At 38.1% G+C, this 18,484-nt stretch overlaps 1 protein-coding gene across 2 annotated transcripts in view; it reads left to right on the top strand.

Annotated features, from left to right (window-relative positions):
• Positions 1 to 18,484, top strand: part of BRWD1 (bromodomain and WD repeat domain containing 1) — a 120,243-nt gene that overhangs the window by 10,605 nt on the left and 91,154 nt on the right. For both annotated transcript variants that reach the window (XM_077879221.1, XM_077879220.1), the window contains exons 5-8: positions 8,956 to 9,106; positions 11,164 to 11,262; positions 11,630 to 11,790; positions 12,902 to 13,123. In XM_077879221.1, the coding sequence (XP_077735347.1) occupies positions 8,956 to 9,106; positions 11,164 to 11,262; positions 11,630 to 11,790; positions 12,902 to 13,123 (633 nt within the window). The remainder of the gene's footprint in view (positions 1 to 8,955; positions 9,107 to 11,163; positions 11,263 to 11,629; positions 11,791 to 12,901; positions 13,124 to 18,484) is intronic.

Below are 18,484 nucleotides of genomic sequence, written 5' to 3'. Positions count from 1 at the left end.
TTTATGTGGGGGTGTAACTGAAGAGTGATGTAAAGGAGAGGCTCTGACTTGACAAAAGGTCGGAACTAGAACAGACCTGGCTGCTGTCCGCACCATCTGTAGTCGTGTACGGAAGGTGACCGAGGGCATTACACTGGGCTTCCAGTACGAGATGAGGTCTGTGTATGCTTGCTTCCCCATCAGTGCTGTTATTCTGGAGAATAGTTCTCCTGTTGAAATCTGAAATTTCTTGGGTGAAAAACATATCCACAGGGTTTGGGTGAGGCCAGGGGTTGCTTGTTCTGTATCTCAATCCCGGGAAGATGAAATGACACTGAACTTGTATCAAATTCAGCTGCTTCAATTCAGCAAGTCACAACTGATAAAAACAAGGATATCAGAAAATTTTGGGATAGCATTCAGGTTTCTGAAAAAGGAACAGTTCAGCAGGCTGATGGATAAGATTTATGTTCTCCAGCTACAGAAACAGCAAGATGCCAGATGATTTTTCAGTTATTTGTGATATTTTAAAGATGCAATAAAAACTGTACTGATTTGGGGCTTTTTCTTAAACCAGTAATCCTTTCCAACTGTCTGGCAATTAAACCATTCAGAAGTAAAGAAACCTAAGAAACCGAAAACCCTCACCCAGTAATTATATGCTTAAGACTTTTTTTATGGCTGTCAATAACGCATCTTTTCTGAATTGCCTTTTTACATCTCTTACCTGCTTTTTTACTACTGTCTTATTCTGTAAGAATTTTTTACATTTCTTTAGGTTGTTCTTTAGTTGGCCATGTGTTCTAGGTTCCTGTCCCAGCTTGCAGGCTGCTTTTTAGTTTTGTTGGGAGCTTTTGTTTTTTACAAAGGTTTAAGGTTTTTTCTTTGGTTATATTTGTTAATCTCCATTTTGTCTTTAAAGTTGTCCTTAAAGCCCTTTTGCACTCAAAGATTAGTATTATAAAGGTAGTATTATGTATCTATTCATCATTATTTTTTCCAGTCCATTTGTAGTTTCTTTGTAATATCTTCATGTTCCTTTGAGCACATGGTTGGTGTGAGGTACAAATCTTGCCTTTTCCAAATTGTCAGTTTGCAAGTACCATTTGAATCTTCTTTCTCTACAGGGACAGTGATCATCATCATGTACTACATTCTTGCTGACTTTTGTCTCCATTCCTGTAACATTCTTTACTACTTTAGTGATTAGGTTTTATAATAAATTTCTTACTAAAATGCTTTATCAAATTCCCTTTGCTCAGGATTTTAGCTCAGAAAGAAGGTGGTCCTTAAATACACAGTGTTAAACTTTTAGCCAATTAGAAAGGAGTTGATTCTGAACTATATACCTTGAATGAATTAGCTGTGCAACTATAGATGCTTTCTGGCTCTTTTTTCATTTGGGGGAATAATATTTTTATTCTGAATGATATAATCGTATTTCCTTAAGAATTATTTCGTATATTTCAGGACTCTGACTGAGAATCTGCATCAAGTGCAGGGCTTTTTGACTCTTTGTAAGCTCTTATTTTGTTTGTATTCAGTTTTATGAATTTATTTTAAAGACATAGCTGATATGAATAGGTTTTATTCCGATAGGTCATTTATTTATTTATTTACTTTTAAAGATTTTATTTATTTATTCATGAGAGACAGAGAGAGAGGCAGAGACACAGGCAGAGGGAGAAGCAGGCTCCATGCAGGGAGCCCGACGATGGGACTCAATTCCGGGTCTCCAGGATCACCTCCTGGGCCAAAGACAGTGCGAAACTCCTGAGCCACCTGGGCTGCTCCGGGTTGGTGATTTAGAATATGGCATACTGGTTGATGAAATGATAAACTAAGGGGCTCCTGGGTGGCTCAGTTGGTTAAGCATCTGCCTTTGGGCAGAGTCCTGGGATCGAGCCCCAGGTGAGTCATCTGTGTTGGGCTCTCTGTTCAGCAGGGAGCTTGCTTCTCACTCTCCCTCTGCCTATTTGTGCATGTTCTCTCTCTCTCAAATAAAATCTTAAAAAAAAAAAAAAAAAAAGGATAAACTAAGTCTGGCTAAAAGATGTTTTGCATTAGTACTGAAAGCTTTGATCTTTGCTATGTTCATGTGGCTAAAATTGTTACTTGACCTGTACTTTGCAACTTCATATATTCTGTAGGGGGTAGCATATTTAAAATTCATTTAAAAATTTAAGTGTCCTGTCTCTTCTCTTTATTTTAAAGATTTTATTTATTTATTTGACAGAGCGAGCACAAGCAGGGGGAGTGGCAGGCAGAGGGAGAAGGAGAAGCAGGCTTCTCACTGAGTGGGGAGCCTGATGGGAGCTCCATCCCAGGACCCTGGGATCATGACCTGAGCCAAAGGCAGACATTTCACCAACTGAGCCACCCAGTCACCCTGTCTCTTCTGTTTTAATATATATTGTGAAATATTAAAAAAACAACAACAGGTTTGACTTTTTGGGAAATATTTGTCTCTTCATTAAGTTCCATGTAGGATCCAGACTTTAATTAGTCTTCATATAGGTTTATTTTAATTATGTTCTGCTTAGAAAATTCAGTTACTTTCAGATGTTATAAGAAAATAATCTCAAGTTTAGTGGTTTCTTTTCAGAAGTCAGCCTACTTATGGGTAGCCCTTGAGTATTTTTTGCATTTTGTATTTTATTCCTTTCAGATGATCTTACTCCCTGTTGTGATGCTTAGTCAGAATTGCCTATCTAGAATATCAGAATCTTAGATTTTTCTTCTGAGTAATTTGGAAAAGCTTTTACAATCTAAAATAGGATTCGTTGTTTTGCTAAGGGAAGAAGAAAATGATATTAATAGATTACATAGAAATACTAAGGATATGTGCTCATTTAGTATTGGCTTAGGCATTAATAGCATTTTCTAGGTAAGCTTCATTTTATGAGATGGCTAATGGATGACTTTGCTTCAGATTTTCAGATTGGTGGACAGTGCTTTAAAATTTGTGTGATTGTGTGGTACATGATAATAGAATTATGGGATACGTTTTTTACTTAGAAGCAGTCGCCTAAATAATAAAGATATATAATGATGTCTTTTAAGTCTGTAGGTGGAACTGATACAGTGATTTAATGGTATCATTAAGGACTTAATCTTTGTCTTTTTGATTGAGCCAAGATTGACATTTTGACTTTTTCCCCCTCAAAACGCTTAGTTTTATGGTTGCCATCATATTCTAGAAATGATGGGAGGGAAGGGTTCTTTTATTAGGGAGGAGAAATTTTTTTTTAAAAATATTCTATTTATTTATTCATGAGAGATAGAGAGAGAGAGAGAGGCAGAGACACAGGCAGAGGGAGAAGCAGGCTCCATGCAGGGAGCCCGACGTGGGACTCGATCCCAGGTCTCCAGGATCACACCCTGGGCTGAAGGTGGCACTAAACCGCTGAGCCACCTGGGCTTGCCCAGGGAGGAGAATTTTTCAGGAATGTTCCCCTGCTCCAGGAGATTCTTCTCTGTTTCATTGGCCAGGACTACATCACGTGGCCATCTAGTTATGAAGGAGTCTAGAGAAGTGAGGTGGTGTGAAGTAGGGGAGATAGTGGCTGTAGGGGAAGCTATAAAACTAGTTATCTTTCCTGAATTACAATCAGTGCTTTTGAATGAAGGGTCTTTGTGCCAATACTAGATCATTTCTCTCCTTAAGTCCTTTTGTATAAACTGAGAGTTAAGCTGTTTTCCCTTCTCACATCTTTAGCGATATTTTTATTGTGCCATTGATTACTAAATTTGAATTTATTTATAAAGCTTAGAAAAGAGGTCAAGAACTTCTGTGGCATCAGAGGCTGAGGGGAATTACTTAAGACACTAGTTTTTAAATTTTGTATCAAAGACCATGCTCTCTGTCACTTCTTGTTTCATTGTGCTGTGTACTCTAGGAGTTGTGATCTGTGGTAGTTTATGTGTTTTCCTTTGTAAGGTTTCTAGATGGAGTTTCATTGAGGGAAAGCTAAAAGTCAGATAGGTATGTATTTTTTTTTTTTTCAAAGATTTTATTTATTTATTCATGAGAGACACACACACAGAGAGGCAGAGGGAGAAGCGGGCTCCATGCAGGGAACCTGACTTGGGACTCAATCCCAGGACTCCAGGATCACGCCCTGGGACGGAGGGAGGCGCTAAACTGCTGAGCCACCCTGGGGCCCCCCAGATAGGTATGTATTAAAGATACTAAACATTTGTTCTAGATCCTGATTAGATTATAGGATCCCAAACTTTACAGAAAAACCTACTTTCTCCCATAACCTTCCAATTAGACACATTATCTAGACCCTACTACTACTTTGTACAGCTGCTACCCTAGTCTTGAAGAACCTCATACTCACAGTAGTATTTGGTGATAGAGTAATATAATGATCCTAGGATTGTGGCTGATAAACTTTCAGAGACTGACTGTGGCTTACAAAAAATAAGATGGTAGAGAGATTGGCTATGTGGTGTTGGAAGGTACTTATTAGTTCTGGCCTGATTCCTGAGGACATTGTATAACTTCCTTACTGAAGTTGTTGGTAGAGACCCTTACCAGTCTGTGTAGGACTTAAAAATACTGAAGGAACATTTTTTTATCATTAATTTGGTCAATATGGTACTAATTTTTAACAATAATATAAGAATTGGCTGCTTAACAGACCAAGCTTCCCAAGTACCTCTTGTTTTTGTTTAAGATTTTCTTTTAAAGCAATCTCTATACCCAGTGTTGGAGCTCAAATTCATAACTACTTTCTGTTCATTATTTTTGTTCCCTATATTGGGAGTAGAACCGTATTACTTTCAGAAATGCCTTGTTTTATACAAGATTAGGTTAACACCCCTTCCCCCCTTCCATCTTTTATGGTTGTGCTAGAATCCTCAGAAATGCAGTGAATCTGTAATTATCTTTACGGGATTATAGCTGCTGCATGGAATCCATGTTCCTACAACACCTGGACTTTGCCTAACTACACCTGCCTATGTTGAAGCCTGTTATTTTAGTAATCGGTTTTATTGCTTCTTTAAGTCAGGCAGCAAATAGAATCTATAAAGTTCCCCTTGTAGATCATTTAAGAGAGAAAATAAGACCATGTCTAGCACTGGGAAGCACTCTATTTAAAAATTTCTGTCTGTACCCTTTCTATCTAGAGAAGTTGTTTTTAGCTATGTCTGGTTAGCTTGTTTTCAGGAACAAGTCTTCACTGAGGAGACAGGCTTGGTTGTGTATCTCAAAACTTAAAGCCATTAAATATTATCTATCCATCTACCTGAATAGTAGAAATCTTAAAACTGTTAGAGTGATTTTCTGCCTTATAGAAGCCATGTTGCCATTGCCCAAAGTAATTTTCTCTTTCTTAAGCCTTTTAGATAACATTATTTAGGTCGATCAGTGTGAGTCCTTCAGTGGGGGTTTTGTTTTCAGATTTGCATTACTGACAAGTTCTTAGATCTGTGATTTTCTTGACCCTGTTGGAATTACCTTCTAGTTCCTTCTATCTTTCTCTTCCCTCCGATGATGAGCTAATTATCTACAACAGTTTTTGGACTTTTACATGCTGATACTTTGAAGCACAGAGTGCTAATTAGTATTAAAAAAAAAAAACCACTTTGATATCTTCCTGAGCTTTGATAGAGCCGTGGGCTTTCTGTCAGGGTAGGAAACAAAAGTTAGGTTGAAAAGTTGAAGATATTTTATTTAGCCCCTTCTGTCACTAGAACTTATGAACAAAAACTTAAACGTCCTATTTATTTGAAACAGAAAGAGAGAGCAGGGGGAAGGGAAAGGGGGGAAAATCTCAAGCTGACTCTGAGCTGAGCAGAGTCCTCCGGGGCGGGGGGGGGGGGGGGGGTGCTCATTCGGACTCTGAGATCACCTGAGCCAAAACCAAGAGTCAGACACTCAGCTGACTGAGCCACCTGGGTACCCATAACTTTATATTGAATCCAGGCTTATTTTATATTTGAATTGACGTATAAGAACCAAAAGTGTGATCTTGAACTATGTTTCAGATTTTCTTTGGAGCAGCTCTTTCTCAGGGAGCTTGAAAGTGTTTGGGGCATTGCTGGTGTCACGGCACAGGGAATACTCTTGGCATTGCTGGAAAGGAGCCAGCGGTACCATATGTCCTGCACATGCAGACAGTCTTGCACAGTGATGTTTTTTGTCTCAAATGTTGGTAGCATCATGATTGAGAGACCTTAATGCAGCATTAAAGTTTATGACATACATTCAAATCAGGTTAACATTAGGCATCTTTATGAGTTAAACTTACACAGTGTGTTGGGACACCTGGGTGGCTCAGCGGTTTAGCGCCTGCCTTCAGCCCAGGGTGTGATCCCGGGATCCCGGGACTCCAGGATCACACCCTAGGGGCTTGATTGAAGGCAGGGGCTAAACCGCTGAGTCATCCAGGCATCCCTACTTTTGGGATTTTAAAAAGAAAGATGTTTTAGAACATTTATATGCAAACATTTTTTAGGAAAGAGAGCTTTTTATTACTTTTACATATAGATAATTCAATAGTGGACACTTAACCCAGTTTGGTGGCCAGTTGTTTAGCCCTTTACCTTTTCCAGCTTGGCAATACAAGCCTCTGATTTTGGATCCAGCACATTGCCTCCCCAGTCATGGCAGATCTCATTAAATCTGTCATTGTCATTGGTCCTGATAGCTTCTACCAGCTTAGCCAGAGCTCCTTTGTCTTCTGAGTTAACCTATATGATGGTAACAGTGGAGCAGATCTTCCTGTGGACGCTATGCCCCAGCCTGGCCTTCCCCTTGATAATGCAGTAGAGACCCCCCCCACCCCCCAATCTTACGACACAGGACTGGAAAGAAGACAGCTTGCTCCGTGGGATCCATATCATGTGTAATCACTACCAGCAGAACCTTCTTGTTTTCCACCAAGGTGGTGACTTAACCCCAGCTCAGAGGACAGACAGCTCCACAGTGGGACATCCCCTTTGCTGGCAGCTTTCTTCTCAGACTGGGCCAACAATCTCTGCTTCTTCTCTTGCTTTGTCTCTGATCTGTATTTGTGGGCCAGCTTAAGCATTTGAGTAGGTGTTAGGTGGTTCAAGGCTGGGGAGAACTGGTTAATTGCAGGAGGCACTTGTAGGCATTTATAGAGAATAGCCTTTTGCTGCTGCAGCCAGATGTAGTGGGGCATGTGCATGTACAAACTTTTTATAGGAACTTGTGCTTTTGGTTTTCTTGAGTTCATACCTAGGAATAGAGTACCTGGATAATATGGTAGGTATATGTGTTGTTATTAAAGAAGCTGCCCAAATATGTTTTTCTTTTTTTTTTTACTTTTATTCGTTTTTTATTTTTTATTTTTTTATTTTATTTTATTTTATTTTATTTTATTTTATTTATTTATTTATTTATTTATTTATTTATTTATTTATTTATTTATTTATTTATTTATTTATTTAGATAGTCACACAGAGAGAGAGAGAGAGGCAGAGACATAGGCAGAGGGAGAAGCAGGCTCCATGCACTGGGAGCCTGACGTGGGATTTGATCCCGGGTCTCCAGGATCGCGCCCTGGGCCAAAGGCAGGCGCCAAACCGCTGCGCCACCCAGGGATCCCTACTTTTATTCGTTTTTTAAAGATTTTATTTATTTGCGGGAGTGCATGTGCACACACAAGCGCACAAGCTGGAGGGGGCAGAGGGAGAGGATGAAAAGCAGATTCCCCACTGAGCCCGACTTGATCCCAGTCCCCTTAGATCATGACCTGAGAAAGTCAGATGCTTTAACCGACTGAGCCACCCAGGGGGCCCTGCATTTATTCTATATAGAATTGACCCCTGGACCATAAGTTTTTGTTTCTTCATTTTCTTCTGGGATATCCTTTTGCTCTGTACAACTTCTTCTGGCTTAGGAACCATCAGGTCTTTTGCAGTAAGGATCTCTCATTGTGCCAGGGAGAGCTCACGTGGGTGAATCTGAGCACGAGCCCTATAAGTTCTGCACCACATCTTGGGGGTTTTGTTCACCTGGATCTGCTCAGTGACCAGAGAATCTGTATCTAGACTCTTCAGTTCAGCATTACCCTCTGCATTTTTAATCACATGCAGTAAAAATTCAGCACTCTTTTGGGGTCACTGATCCTTGTCCAGCTGCATTGTTTGGCCTCAGCATACCTACCATCTCCACTATTAGAGGTAGGGAATGGCAGACACGGCTTCTGATAAGCGACAGCCTGCAGATACATGATGGCTTTTCAGATATGTGTACCCTTGATGGTCTGGGCCATCAAGGTGTTTGATGTGTATTTTTATTTTTAAAAATTTTTATTTATTCATGAGAGACACAGAGATACAGAGACATATGCAGAGGGAGAAGCAGGCTGCCTCTGGGGAACTCAATCTGGGGCTTTATCTCAGGACTCTGGGATCACGATCTGAGCCAAAGGCAGGTTGGCTCAACTGCCAACAGTTGATGTTGGAGCATCAAGATGTTGAGCAGTTGATGCTCAACTACTGGGCCACCCAGGTGTCCCATCTGTGATCTGTCTTGAGAAAAATTTTTGTTCGTGGTTTGATGTATGGATCAAAGTTAATTAAAAGTTTTTTGACAATTAGATATCCAGTTCCAGCTCTGTTTTTTTTGAAAAGATTATTTTTTGTCCTTTGTGCATTTGTCAGAAATTGATTATCCTTGTTATATAATGATTCCTGAAGTCTGGTATTATTTTCATACCTCAACTTTATATTTTTTTAAAGGTGCTTTGTAGGCCACTTGCATTTAAATATGAATTCTAGAATAAAATTGTCAGTTTCTGCTTGGATTTTGATTGGGATGGCTTTGAACCTAAAGATCAGTTTGCTGTTTATTTAGATTTTCTTTAAATTATCTCAGCAGTAATTTGTAGTTTTCACTGTACATATTTTTACATGTTTTGTCAGACTTATTCGTGTTTAATATTTTTTGATACTATCGTGAATAATATTTTTAAAACTTGCTCTCCAATTTAGGTCTTGTCCAATAAACATGTGGCTCCTGATCATCTGTTGCAAATCTGCCAACGCATTGGTCCCATGTTGGATAAAGAAATTCCACCCAGTATTTCAAGAGTCACTTCTTTACTTGGTGCAGGAAGGCAGTCTTTGCTACGTACAGCAAAAGGTACCTTAATTTGAAGAAGTGTTCTGCTTTGTAGCTTAATAATAATTATAATTGTGAAGTAATGTAAGCATTGTGAAAGAAAGGCGATTTGTAACTATAAACCATGATGTGGACTATAAAATTCTCTGCATTTAGCATAGACATTGAATTTTACTACATAAGTGTTTAATGGGTCCTTCTGCATTAAAAAAATGATAAAGGTATAGTTGTTAAGCAAAAAAGCTTGGATTTATTCTGAGATGTGTTTGAGGTTTTATCGATGTGAGTTCTTAATTTTCCATTTTGTAGCTCACTTATAACTTCATTGAATGTAATTGTATGTGTCTAATAAACTCTTTAAATGATAGAAGTATTTTATTTGGTATTTAGATTCTGAAAGCCCTTTGTAATAAGGGGAAGTGATTTTCTAAATTTGGTAGCAGTTTGAAATCAAGCACCAAAAATGTACAATTGCATGGTTCTCTTTCATCAATTTAATTTTTTTGCAAAGTTATGTGGTAGCAAAATGTTTGGAATTGCTGTTCTTTTTCTGTTAGCTTGGTATAAATCACTTAGATTAAGTACATGTATGTGATATGATCTATGTATACAACGTGGCTTAACTGCTAATGGGCAAGAATGTTGGCTCTTCTGATCCTGAGTATACGTCAAGTTCATCCCCTGTGATTATCTTTACGATCTGTCGCTGAGGTGGTGCTGCCTCGTAGATGCACCACCAGCTGTAAAGCTTGACTGAGAAAGAACAACCCTCCTTCTTGGTTCTGTGCCAGACTGGTTTGTCAGCTTTAGTTATTTCTTAGTGCTCTGTGGCCCTGCCACATGGTGGCTTGGGTCAGGAAACTGTTCTTACTCTCCCTTCTCTGTGTCCCTATTCACCTTGTAATTATCCTATTTTAGGTTGTTATGTAGTAGTTGCCTGTGTGGCCTGTTTCCTCTGTTTTTCTTACTTGTGTCAAGCTCTGTGTCGTTTTGTGATGAGCACTGCTTTAGAACTGGCAGACCTTAGAAGAGACTTGAGCCAGCTGCCCTAGGGTAGGGGCCCATATTTCTGTTTTGTACTGGTGTCAAGAGAGGATGCCTTGTAACTGCTCTTTGGTCATGATAGTGGTAATGAATCCGTTCATGTAAAAAGTAATATGCGTGTTAGGTTGGGGCACCCGAGGCTCAGTAGAGGTTTATATGATGCCTTCCTTCCCTTCTTTCATTTGCGAAGAAGCTAATTTCTGGCACAGCATAATCTGTGTTCTGCTGCTATCTCCTATAGAGGGGGCAGATGTTTCTTCCTAGTGTATTTGCTGATAGGTCAAAGAGGGACGGGACGCTAGAATTAGAATTAGTGTTCACACTCACAGATCCTACGTATGTGCTCAGGGTATAAAGGCTTATCCGTGATCCTAAAACAAGAGGAAAGCCACTTAATTTTGTCAGTATTTCCTAAGGAGATTAAAGTCATGGTAATATTGGCCAAAATTAATTTTAAAACTCCGTTAACATTTTAAGGATTTTCATAGAAGTCAAATAAAATATTTCTTAAAAAATTTCCATTTTGGGAAAGTTGGATCCGTTGTGATTAAGCTCTCTTACCATTCATATTGTGTGGTGTAATTCTGCATTGACAAATAAAAACTTACTCGGCATTGACTAGGACTTGGGAGTCAAAAGATCTGGTTTTATGGTCCATCCGGACTTGGTCATTGGCAGTGGGTCTCTTGAAAGGTCCCAGAACCTTTGAGCCTCAGTTACCTCACTTGTGCGTTGGCGATCACACCTACCTCACAGGGTTGTTGTGAGGATTCAATGAGATGATGTACGTGGAAAGCACTTTGTACATTGTAAAGTGCTATACTCATGTTAGCTGTTGTTGTTGTATCTGAGATGTCGTAATTTTTTTTCCCCTTCAGAAATAGTCTAATAAACCTCTAGGGCTTTTCTGTTAAAGTATATTAGTTGGTAAAACTTTGAATAAACAGTTTGTTACAATATACGTAAGTATTCTATAAAATCTTTCTTGGGGTTAACTTTCAAGATTTTATGTGTATCTAAAATTCGTTTTAAAGACTGCAGGCACACAGTTTGGAAGGGCTCTGCCTTTGCTGCTCTTCACAGAGGAAGACCTCCAGAAATGCCGGTGAATTACGGTTCCCCACCCAGTCTTGGTGAGTGAGTGTGGCTTGGCAGGTGACCGAAACTATGTTTTTAATTTCTTGACCCACTTTGTAATGGTTGTGTTAAAATTTAAAAGGAAATACTGGTAGTGTTGTTTCAATAGTAGTAAGTGTCAATTTCCAGATTTATTGTTTTCCTAAAGTTATTACTAAACGTAATAAAAATTAATGAAATTTAATCTTACCGTAATAAGAGGCCCATAGTGGTGATTATACTAGAACAGAGTTGGGGAGAAAAACTTGTGTCCTTAGGATTTCTTGAACATAGATTCTATGACCCTCTAGAAATTGTGGAGTTTTTCTTCGTTTTTCACACATTGACTCTTCCTTAACCATTTTCATTGTTTTTATTTCCTAGTGGAGATACATCGAGGAAAACAACTCACAGGGTGTTCCACTTTTAGCACAGCATTTCCAGGAACTATGTATCAGCATATAAAAATGCACAGAAGGATTCTCGGACATCTATCTGCTGTTTACTGTGTAGCATTTGATAGGACAGGACATAGAATCTTTACCGTGAGTTAACGTTTTAAACTAAATTTGGTATCATTTGGAGCACTTCAGTGTGTGTTCGAATCATTTAGGAGATCTCATAAAACATGGATTCTGTGGTTCCCATTCTTGGAGTTTTTGACTCCATAGATCTGGTGTGGGGCCCGTGAATTTGCATTTTTATTAAGTGGCCCAAGACATTCAGATGCAGATAGCCAGGTCTTGTGTGGTGTTTGTGAGACACTGACCTAGAGCAAAGGTTTGTGGGCATGAGCATCAAGTATCTAAAAATATACACACCTAAAAAAAAAAAAAAAAAAAAATACACACACCTAATACTTGCCTTCTAGCCCATTCTAGACTTCTTGATGAGGATAGTTTCTAGTATGTCTAGTAACCAAAGCTTCCATAAAAATCCAAATCCCTTTAGGTGATTCATATTCATATTGATTACTCATTGATTCAGGGAAATTAATTATTTGAATAGTGGAAGATTATAATTATTATAAAACATATTTGTAATCTAACATTTTAATTTTTTAAGGGAAAATTACCATGGGTCAGAAGTTTAATAAATTTCCTTTTTCAGGTGTGAGATTCAGAGCAGGTACTCACAAATTTGCCGAGTTAGATGGGTGCTGACTGGTGCTACAAATCTGAGGCTGTGTTTGGTTATTTAAAATTAGAGTGCTAGTCCTATTATTTTTTTAGTTTTTGAGATTACCACTTAACTCAGTCGGTGAACCATAGATCTGTCCTAATGCATATCAAATTATTTAGCTTGATGTGAGCTAAACTGACATTTAACCATTGTTAGTTGAAATAAGTGAGTCATAAACTTTCAGTTGGACTCATTACTTGGTGGGGAATTTTGGAAAAATAGTATTTTATGTCTGAGCCACAGAAATGAAAATTTCATAGTATCTTTATATAGATGTTATTTGATTTGAAGAAAAAAGCTATTGTTCCATAAGTGTTCTGACCATAAGAGTCCTAGTTTACAGTGTATTGTACAGTTGGAAAGAGAAGAGGAGTTATAGTTCCTTCATTTGAGTGACACATGAAATAGTATTTTTAAAAATGCTAGGAAAAACTTGCTGTGTTAACATTTGTTTTTGGGTGTATTTTTTCTCAGGGTTCAGATGATTGTTTGGTGAAGATTTGGTCAACACACAATGGCCGCCTATTATCCACACTAAGAGGTCATTCTGCAGAAATTTCAGATATGGCAGTAAACTATGAGAATACAATGATTGCTGCAGGGAGCTGTGATAAGATAATTAGAGTGTGGTGCTTGAGAACTTGTGCCCCAGTTGCTGTGCTCCAAGGACACACGGGGTCAATCACATCTTTACAGGTAAAATAGCCTTAGTGTGCGCATTTGTGTATGATCTCCTTTTCCTTTAAAACTTTCTCCTAAAAAAAAAAAAAAAGTAAAAATAAAAAAAAAATAAAACTCTTTCTCCTTAGAGATGAGAAATAATAAAATGCTTAGGAATTGTGTGATCTGTTTTAACCAAGAGAAGATGTAATTATTTATACCTCCATGAATCTTGGAAGGGTGAGGTAATGTTGTCCAGTGCAGTTAGGGCTTTACATGAAGACATGATGGATGACTTATTGCCTCCATTAGGCTTACAGTTGAGCCCCGGATAGTGTCAGTTATGAACAGGATAGGTTAATGATTTTTCTACTTTGTTTTAAAGTGGATTTCAGTAAGTTGGTTAAATTTGCTGAAGTATATTTAAAGAATCTTTTCACTTTATCATGGAGGATAATTTTGGCCCTACACAGAGTAGAAAAGTATAGTGAACCCTCAGGTGCCCATCAACCTGTGGCCAGTTTTTTGCTCCAACCTCTTTACTTTGTACCTAAAGCAAATTCTAGATTTCATATCATTTCTTTTGTAAGTATTTCAGTATATCTTTCTAAAAGATAAGATTTCTTTTTTTATTTTTATTTTTTAATTTTTATTTATTTTTTTATTTATGATAGTCACACACACAGAGAGAGAGAGAGAGAGGCGCAGAGACACAGGCAGAGGGAGAAGCAGGCTCCATGCACCAGGAGCCCGATATGGGATTCGATCCCGGGTCTCCAGGATCGCGCCCTGGGCCAAAGGCAGGCGCTAAACCGCTGCGCCACCCAGGGATCCCTCTTTTTTTATTTTTTAAGATTTTATTTATTTGAGAGAAAGAGTTTGCTCGTGCATGCGTGAGCAGAGGGAGGAGCAGAAGGAGAGGGAAGCAGAGTCTCTACTGAGCAGGTAGCCTTATGCTGGGCTGGGTCCCAAGCCCCTGAGATCATGACCTGAGCTGAAGGCAGACGCTTAACTTGACTGAACGACCCAGGCGCCCCAAAGATTTCTTTTTAAAAAATACAACCAAAATGTTACCATCATACTTATCTTTTTTTCATGTTCAAATTTCCAGTTGTCTCTCATAAATAGCATTATTTTGTTTGAGGGACCAGAGAAAACTTACACTTTACAATCGGTTACTAAAAGAAGCTTAAAGCAAATTGTGTTCCCTTGTCCTTTTTTTTTTTAAAAAAGCTCCTTACAGGTTTTTTGTTAAAAGAATTGGGTGGTTTGTGTGTGGTGTTCCCATAGTTTGGATGTCACCGTTTGCATCCTTGTAGAGTGGATCACCACGTTCCTCTGTGTTTCCCGTAACTTAGTTGTTGGATCCAGAGCAGCAGTTGTGCTTAATGTGTATGTGAATCACTTGGAGGCCTTGTTTAAAATACAGATTGCTAGGCCCCACCACCAAAGATTCTGAAATGTCATAGGTAGGGCCCAAGAATTTGCATTTATAATAATTTTCCAGGTGCTGCTGCTACTCCAGGGACTGCACTTTCAGGATCATTGATCTAAAGGCTTGATCACCTTGAGACGTATTCTCTTCTAGGCATGAAATGTCTGGTGGTTTCTCTGTAGCAGTAACCGATGATACTGTCTTAGAGCCATTGGTTCATTCAGAACTGAAAATGGTGCTATTTGGTCAATTTTTAAAAAATTAACAGTTTGTTAGGAGATACTGATTTGTAAGGCCTTTTAAGACACCTTGCTGCCTCTGATTTGAATTTGGATAAAACTGTGGGGGCGGTTCCACTTTCAGGTGCTGATTGACCCAGGCAGGCTTCTATGTTAAGTGGTCCCTAGATTTGGTGGGAAGTTCTGTGACTAGAAACTTTTTGGGTCCATTTTGTTGAAGAGCAAAAACAATATAGTTTTGAATGAAAACACCATAATTGGGATGGTGTTTTATTTTGAAATTTTAAGTAAGATTTTGATGTGCCTGTTTATTTTTTGGCGAGGAGTTTTCTCAAAAGTTTTCATAGTTTGAACATTAATTCGAATCCTACTTGTGTGTACCACAGTTGACATTGTGTTATTTAATACGAATTTCTAGGCCAGTTTATTTTGTAGCAGAGGAGAAAACTTCTGACTTTGTGCTGGTGTCTGTCTTAAAACCGTTATGGAATCCCTCAGTGTGAAAGTGGAGCTCTAGTCTTTCCTGAAACCCATTCCTTTGGTAATGGGGCCCACCCAGTTGTACTTACTGAAAATATCTGAAAAGTCTCTTTGGGTAGTAGTAAGTTTTTAATAACATCAGAAAGTTAATCTGTGCTTGCCAATGATTACCAAAGTTCAAAGTCAAACAAGTACACAATTTTAGTTACTAATCTTTTTTATGTTCTTTGACCTGTTACTGGCATATAGAAACCATTTTTAATTTTAGTAAAGATTTTTCTTCCAGTTTCTATGAAGATATATAAGTAATATTGTTTACAGAAAAATTAGACAGTAGTTAATAGCAAGTAAGAAAATAAGCATCCGTGATCCTACCATTTAGGAATAGTCACTGTGAATATTTTTGTGTATACCTTTTTAAGGTGTAGCATTATACAGTGTCATTTGATATAATTTACATTCTCAAAAATGTTAGTATTATTACCACTGGAGGTAGAACCTTTTGTTTGAAAGAATAGCAATTGAGGATTCCATAGGAAGGAAAGATACTGTATAGCTGGCTTGGACTAGCTTTCCTTTTTAAAAACAACTCGAAAGCTGAACAAAGGTGAAAAAACACCTGAGGTACATATAATGAGAAATTAGGGTACTAAGATATGGTGGATAAGGAAAGCCTAGAGTGAGGAGCTGTGAATTGGAAGGCATTTGCCAATTCCAGAGGAGGTGGCCAAAAAGCTTAGTGGAATTTTTGACACACTTGTAGGGGTAGAGAGGGTATATCTTGGAAGTACCTACACATAAATTCAACTAATAGAGTAGAACAGAAAAATTTGCAGCAGAGAATTAACTGGAAGTTAGTAGAAAGGAAATTCTGGAGTTAAAATATAAAGCTGAATTTTAGAATTGAGTGGATGATTTTAACAGCAGATTAGAGATGACTAAAGACATTGGAGATATAATGAACTGGAAGTGAGGTCAGAAGAAAATAAATTAATTGAAAGCACAGCGGGAAGAGGTTGGACTCTCAGGCTCCTGCTGAAAAGATACTGCATGTCTGTACATACATATGTGCCACATGTGTGATTGTGTTTCCTGAACAAGAGGAGAGAATGAAGCAGAGATGTACTTGAAGTGGTAACAGTTGAGAGTTTTGCAAAATGTGCTAGAGAAATAGAGCCACCGATTGCAGAAACATCGAGGACCCTGAGCAGAATGAAGAAGAATACAGAAGACTGCAGCTGTTAAATATCACCCTACAGAGGAATCTTAAAGTAACCAGAAAAAAAAAAAAAAAAAGCAATAAGACAGATGATTAGCTTCTCAGTAGGACAGTGGAAGTTAATAGACAAATATTCCTTCTAAGGTACTATAGGGCACCTGGCTGGCTCAGTCAGTAGAGCATGCAACTTATTCTTGGGGTTGTGTGATCAAGCCCCACATTGGGCATAGAGCTTACTTGATAAATATATTAAAAAACTAAAAATAATCTTATATTTGGGGTTATTTAAACAAAGTGCTAATAGAAAATGACTGTCAAGAATTCTGAACCTATTGAAAATATCAAAGTGCTTTAAACGTATTTTCAGACAATTCCCTAGCAATAGAACAGCCCCAAGGGGGAGTTCTAAATAGTATTCTTAAAGCTGAGATGGAAATTTGATCCCAGGCTTGGAGATACAAGAAAGAATGAAGAGTTAAAGACAAAAAAGTAGGTGGGCAAATGATAAAAAGCATTGATTGTATACAAGTATATAATAGCTATGGGTTTAAAAATACATAGAGAATCAAACTAACAAATAATAGTAACGAAAGCTTGTATATCAGAAGGTGGTAACTTCAGTATTTTAACATCTTTGCATTGTTTGAGAAGTGAAGTAGACTTTTATTTTTTTTTTTATTTTTTTATTTTTTAAAATTAAAAAAAAATTTATTTATGATAGTCACACACAGAGAGAGGCAGAGACATAGGCAGAGGGAGAAGCAGGCTCCATGCACCGGGAGCCTGACGTGGGATTTGATCCTGGGTCTCCAGGATCGCGCCCTGGGCCAAAGGCAGGCGCCAAACCGCTGCGCCACCCAGGGATCCCCTGAAGTAGACTTTTAATAAGATGAAGATGCATTTTGTAATCTCCAAATTAACAACTAAGAGAAAAGCTACCAAGCTAATAGGGAAATACAGAAAAATTAAAAAAAAAAAAAAAAAGGCAAGAGAAAGGTGGGAAGTCCTAGGATGCTACGAGGCTGTTACCAGATAACAGTATGTTTATGAACACTGTATTTCTAAGTGTGTTAGGTGGTTCTAGTGAGAGACAGATTTCAGACGACTAAGAAATGAAACCCCACCTTCACTGTAAGGCTATAGGGAGGCTGGAAGTAAAGGATGGAAGGCTTTTGCCAACATTAATCATAAGAAGACTGGTGTTGCATGCTAATACTAGATAATAGGGCCTCAAGGCAATTAATATTTTTAGAGGCAAAGCTGGACAATTTATAATAAAAGGTTTCATGAGACAGAAGAGTTCTAAATGTAGGAGTGTGGCATCAGTTTACATAAAGCAACAATAGAGTTTATGGGGGAAAAATGGGTCTCCATAATCACAGTGAAAGATGAACATACCTCTGTCTCCATAATTGAAAGAAGAATCTAAGCTCTTAAGAAATCTCGATTTGAACTACATCAATAATTTGACCTGGATGCTGGATTGAAATGTTGCATATAATATCTGCATTTTATTTCTTTATGACCATAAGTGGGGTGTTTATTATATATAACCACTGTCCCATTCTGACCCTTAAAGCAAGTTCTCAACAAATTTTAAAAGATTGAAATAATCCTAAGTATATATTTTCTGACAGTAGTGCAGTTAAGCCAGAGACTACAAACAGCCAGATTTAATAGGAAAATAATTCTCAAATTAATCATTATACTTTTAAATAAGCAATGTATCATAGGAGAAATCACAACAAAAATTTGAGAATACTTGAACTGATTAATAATGAAAATATTGGGTATTATATACTGTGGGATGTAGAGTTTGGTTGGCAGCCACCAGGATGGCACTCAGTGATTCTTGCCCCCTGGACTCACGTCCCCATATTGAATAGGGTTGACCTGTCTTATTCTCTTGACTCATTCATCTTGAGAGAAACCAGCTGTCATGCTGATAGGATCATCAAACAGTCCTATGGACTGTTTCATGGCATTCATAACAATTAACTGAAGTTTCCTGCCATTTTTGGAAG

The sequence above is a fragment of the Canis aureus genome, chromosome 30 (genome assembly GCF_053574225.1).
Source record: "Canis aureus isolate CA01 chromosome 30, VMU_Caureus_v.1.0, whole genome shotgun sequence".
Lineage (NCBI taxonomy): Eukaryota > Metazoa > Chordata > Mammalia > Carnivora > Canidae > Canis > Canis aureus.
Note: the sequence above shows the minus strand (reverse complement) of the source record. Positions and strands in the feature narration are given on the sequence as shown.